A 5,600-nucleotide genomic window follows, 5' to 3' on the forward strand; every position below is an offset into this window, starting at 1 on the left:
TTTTTGTGCTGCAGCCAGAACTGTAGAAAGGGAAGGAAAAAATATCTCTACCAGGGGAGAAAGGAATTCCCAGATGCTATAGCTGATGCAATGTCACTGTTCAACCCGGTCAAATCGTCTTTGGGCAGATCAGCACTTACATCTCCTTTGCCAATGAAATTAGTTGAGCCCAGAAACACGGTGCGGAGGGGAAATCAATCACATTTAAGTAACGGGAGTCCACGAGGAAGGTGAGGTAGATCTGTCTTGGAAGGACACTGGTCAGGGTGTACATGGGGGCAACTGCCCAAAGCAGGAAAAGCGTGCCCACTGAGAGTCATCACCACCAGAGACCAAGCTGAGCTGGAATCTGGCTACATTTTAACCTTAAAGTTCATTCTCCAATTGGGGAACCAGGAGGTACTACCTGAGCACTAACTTTCTTTGAAGGCATTGGGGGTGGCGGTGTTTTGTTAGAAAACCACCTGTTCAGAAACACCCTGTGACTGAGCTCCGGGCCAGAGCTGGCTGCTGGCTGCTGGCTACAAGGTAATAGTGAACTGCTTTTTTACCATGATGGATGGATGTGCTCTTGAAAAATCCGGGTATATCTACTTATGTTTTAAATGAAACACTGGAATTCATTAGCTGAGGAAACCTGCTACAGATAATATTCGAAAAGGATGGATAATGAACTATTATCTCCCTTTAAAAACTGGATTTCTGGGGATTTCCTAAAAACAGACGACCTGTCACAAGTAAAAGTTGGCTGTGTGTTCTTGAAATCACAAGTTTTGTTGAAGTGTGGTCCGTGAACCAGCAGGGTCTGTGCCATTGGGGCATTGGTTGGAAATGCAGGATCTCAGGCTCACCCCACACCTCCCCACTCGGAACCTGCGTTTCAACAAGGTCCCCCCTGGGGGTTCCCATGCACATTCCTGTGTGAGAAGCGCTGCCCTATGACGCAGTTTCCTCTCTGATAAAATGAGGGTGCGGATGAGAGGCAACTCCAAGGTCTCTTATGTTCTCAAACTAAGATTTTTATGATAGGAAACTGTTTATGCTGAGAACTTAGGAATCCTACATGTCAAAGCCTATCAGAGAAGAAACAACTAGAACAAAACCTTTGTGCACAATGTGGACACACAGCTGGGGTGACAGTCAGTATGTCTGAGACCCAGGGAGCAGGACCATCCATGGCCATGCCCACAGGCCCACTGGCACAGCCCTGTGGCCCCTCTGTGCCAGCAGATGCTCTTTTACCTGCTGGTTTAAGGGGGGAAGGATGGGGGAGAGGTGGTGGCAGACGAAGGCCACGGCTGGGAGGACTGAGAGGACTGAGGGCAGTGAGTTACCAACCAGAAGGGATTACAGTGGGGCCTTGACTTACGAGTTTAATTCATTCCGTGATGGAGCTCGTAACTCAAATTACTCGTATGTCAAATCTTAAAAGTGAACGAGTGAGACACGTGATGCTGGGCTGATGCTGTGGCGTTCACTGTGACGTTCGCTGCGCCAACTAGCGGTGGGGTATCTGAAGCTGGCTCGTAACCCGAATTTTAGCTCGCAACTCAAAGCAAAAAATCGGCCGAGAGACAGCTCGTATCTCGAAAAACTCGTTAGTTGGGAAACTCGTAAGTCAAGGCCCCACTGTACTTCAGTATTTTAACAATCCACAGCTGTACTCACAATATCAGCTAAATAGCAGAGTGGCCAAAGTCCAAAGTGGTGCTCAATTTACTTCCCAAAGTTACTGATACAAAGGAATTTAAGTCCAATGGGGGGGGGGGGAATCACTTTGAAATTCTTTGCAATTGTGGCACACACATATTTCACCCAATATCATATTATAGACACATAAAGTTAACTCACCTTCAACATACGTATTTCTCTTAGTGCTATTTTCTTAATAACAGGATCCTCTTCAGATTCCACAAATTTCTTAATAGCTACCACTTGTCCAGACGTTTTGTTTCTGCATTTGAATACAACCCCATAAGACCCTTCTCCAATCTTAGCTAATTTTTCATACTTTTCCATTATTGTAGCAGCAACTTAAAGTACTGTATTGATTAACTGGAGTACAATGTTGCACCTGGAAAATAAGATGACTCAGCTTAACCAAGTTATCAAGGATGGTGTTCTCACAGATTATTATATAAAACCAATTTGCTAAGGATACCAAAGGTTTAGTTCCGTTGATTAATTTTTAATACACTTAAAAATATTTGGACGGTATTTTGTTACTTGAGTTCAGTCCTATGAAGTTCTTCCAGCTACCAAAAAGTTTCATATGCTATTTCTCATAATGGGTCTGTGTTGACTTCAGTGGAATTAAAAGAATTTGTGGAAAGGAACCTTATCCAATTAATTGTTTTCATTGTACTCTGGTAAACAATTAAAATGTGATGCTATATAATCCAGCTGAGGAAATATTTCATACTCTTGAATATGATGTTTATCTTTTCCCTCCTAACTGATTTGAATACGGTAGAGACTAGAACTGAGATCAAGACTTGGTACAAGGTGCTGTACTTCCATCTGGTGGAGAAAATAAAGAGAAAATGTGGGCTGTTAAGCAAAGCAGCCATTAAAAACAATAAAATCTTTTTAGAGAATTATTTATTGTGCTTAGCTTTTATGTGTATGAAGGAACAAATCCTTAAACTCTTAGCTCCCACAGTAAATAAAACTAAAACTCTTAAAAGAAGGTAGATTTCTCTAATTCTTCATGAATGCTTTTGTATCCATAGTGATTTCTATGGAAATACTGGGTTTAATTTTTCTGTCTTGCATCACCCATTTGTGAATTTTGTGGTGATTAGATTACATGTTAAATAAGGCCAGCATAATTACATAAGGCAGTCCAAGAATTGAAAATATAAAAATTCTAATTAGTCTTAAAAATCCCATCCCCCCCAAAAAAACCACTTTAGTCAGTAGAATCTTATTACTACACTCTCATAGTAATGCTAACAGAATTTGATAATACTTTCTATGCAAATTATATATAATCTACACAAACATTTCATGAAGTAGGTGTTATTTTCATCCAATTATACAGATGAGAAAACTGAGACACAGTGAAGTTACAATGAAATTAGAACTTAGGCAGTCACATTTCAAAGATCACAATTTTAATCACTATACTGCCCCTTAGTTAATTCAAAAAAATGCACAATTTGAAAAACCACTCTATCCAGGTATCGGTATTAATAAAATGTCAAGTAAAGATTTGACTACTTAAAAAATTTCTCATTTCAAATGAGCATCTATTGTTTTTACTTCACTAATGTTCAGTCTTTCTTATCCACAGATTATCTCAATGAAGATATAATTCATGTACTCTCACTAATCATCATAAAAATACACAACCAGAAAAAGTGTTTATCTGGATAAATGACGACTACTACTATTAGCATATAATGCTATTTTTTAATAGATTTTATTTTCTCTCATATTAAAGGGTGAAAATTCAAGCATATACACTCAAGAAACATAGGACAAATCCATCACAGATTATGTTTAGAAAACTCTGTTAGTTATGGGCATGTATGAGAAACCTGAGAAGGCCTAGAGGAAAGTTAAAGTGAGGCAGATTTGAGGACTAACTGAATTTTCAAAAAAATTTATCTTTATTGTTGAAAGTATTACAGATGTCCCTCTTCGTCCCCCCAACTGACCGCCTGCACCCTGTACCCGCCCCCCCCCCAGGCCTTCACGACACTATTGTCTGTGCCCATGGGTTATGCATGTAAGTTCTTTGATTAATTTCTTCCTCCCCTCCCTTCACTCAGAGATTCGCCAGGAGGACTAACTGAATTTTTTAAAAATTTAAGTATATATAGTTGGTATACAATCTTATATTGGTTATATTAGTTTCAGGTGTACAAAATGGTGACTAGACATTTTTATACCTTACAATGTGATCACCCCACTAATCTAGTAATCATCTGTCACCATGTCAACGTTTTTGTTTGTTTGTTTAATTTTAAAATGGTTTTAACCGAGATTTGCTTATAATTAAATTAACAGGCTATTTTTTTGTTATTAATTCACTATTATTTCAAACAAATTTTATCGAATAAGTCATATGTTGGAAAAAACATTGTAGTACTTTTGCCAACAAAAATAAATATTACATACCTACAACTATAGTCTACATATTTAAGTCACTACTCCTATCCCATGTTGGGTGAATGATTAGCACGTGATCACACCGAATTGTGTGAAGTTTTTGGTTCTGTTGTCTCCTGGCGTAACTTTCTGTAGCAGCTTTAACTAGTGTCCTAGGCCATGCCCCTGGCCATATGCATTTGTTTACTGGAGGCAACGGGTGAATGCACTCAGTTACTAGACCTATTCAGTACAAATTTAAAAATACAATAATATATATAGAAACTTCTCTGTGAAAGTAAGCTTTTCATACATACTTAATTTTAATTACACAAACGTGTCTACATAAGTAAAAACAGGTGAAGTAACTAATTTGCCAAATTTTTAACATGCATTTGGAAAACCTACTTTGCTATATAACGAACAACTGATTTAGTCTTTTTTTTAAGGTTTTACTGTAATTACATTTTGATTGTTCATACGGTAATTGGGCAGGAAATCAAGATTAAATAGTGATAGAGGTATATAGGCAGGGAATAGATGCAATTGGTTGAAAATATTTTTCATAGCCATTAGTGACCTTGAATCTGAAGCCATATCCCTCTTGGCTACAGGGACTCCTGCCTTCAGAATTTACCAAATATTTGACTCTTAAGTTAATGAAGTTTTGTGTACAAAAGCAAAAACAGGTATAGACTTGGGCCGATTGGTGAATACAGAAAGACATACAGAGATAGATACTTGAGTGGGTCACTAAATTCTTTGAAAATTTTCCATTTAATTACCTGTCTTAAAAATGTGCAAAAGGATGCAGGTATGAACAGAGGAAACACTTGGACGCAGATTATGATCCACAACTGTGTCACAAACCAGGTCCTAACACTGAATACACGGAGAAGATGTATTTCTTAAGAATGGGAGGAGAAACGGGGTGGGAAACGTTATTAATTTCCTAATCTAAAAGTTCCTAGTGAATTCGCCAACAGTGGCGTTAGGAATGAGAGGGAAAGGCGACCTCTTCCCGATCAGGCCAGGCCCTTAGGGGTTCTATAGGTTGGAAGTCACAATCTGCTCCATTGTTACTGTTTCCAGTGCAACCAAGCGTGTGTACAGCTCCTAAGATTGACCAGGAAAACGGGCTGAAAACCAGTCAGCGTCGGTTTTACCACAGGGAATTACAGACCTGCAAGAGTACAGAACTGCAAGAGTACATGCACCTACTTAGAATCTTTGTCTTGGTGATAGTACAGTTGGACTTATTAACAGCATTCCCGGAAAACCATAAAAACACCCAATTTACATAGTTAAGGCAACTAATTTTGTTTTAAAACATCACGTTTCACGTGTACACATCCAGGTGTGAAGGCTCGGCACCAATCCCTTTATTTTCGAGCCACGGAACTAGCCTCCACCCTCATGTAACGTGGTCCAGGTTACGGGCCACAGAGAGGTCTCCCCACGCGCAGACGCGCCCCTCGCTCCCTGTCGCCGCCGCAGCCCCGTCC

General features: G+C 39.4%; 1 protein-coding gene across 1 annotated transcript in view; it reads right to left on the minus strand.

Annotated features, from left to right (window-relative positions):
* CDKL4 (cyclin-dependent kinase-like 4) overlaps positions 1 to 2,440 on the minus strand; it is a 20,399-nt gene extending 17,959 nt beyond the window's left edge. The window contains exons 1-2 of the mRNA XM_005864738.2: positions 2,423 to 2,440; positions 1,852 to 2,074 (exon numbers count right to left, since the gene is read on the minus strand). Of these exons, the coding sequence (XP_005864800.1) occupies positions 1,852 to 2,019 (168 nt within the window). The 5' untranslated portion in view covers positions 2,020 to 2,074; positions 2,423 to 2,440. The remainder of the gene's footprint in view (positions 1 to 1,851; positions 2,075 to 2,422) is intronic.
* Between the last annotated feature and the right edge of the window lie 3,160 nt (positions 2,441 to 5,600).

The sequence above is a fragment of the Myotis brandtii genome, unplaced genomic scaffold (genome assembly GCF_000412655.1).
Source record: "Myotis brandtii unplaced genomic scaffold, ASM41265v1 scaffold191, whole genome shotgun sequence".
NCBI classification, from domain to species: Eukaryota; Metazoa; Chordata; class Mammalia; order Chiroptera; family Vespertilionidae; genus Myotis; species Myotis brandtii.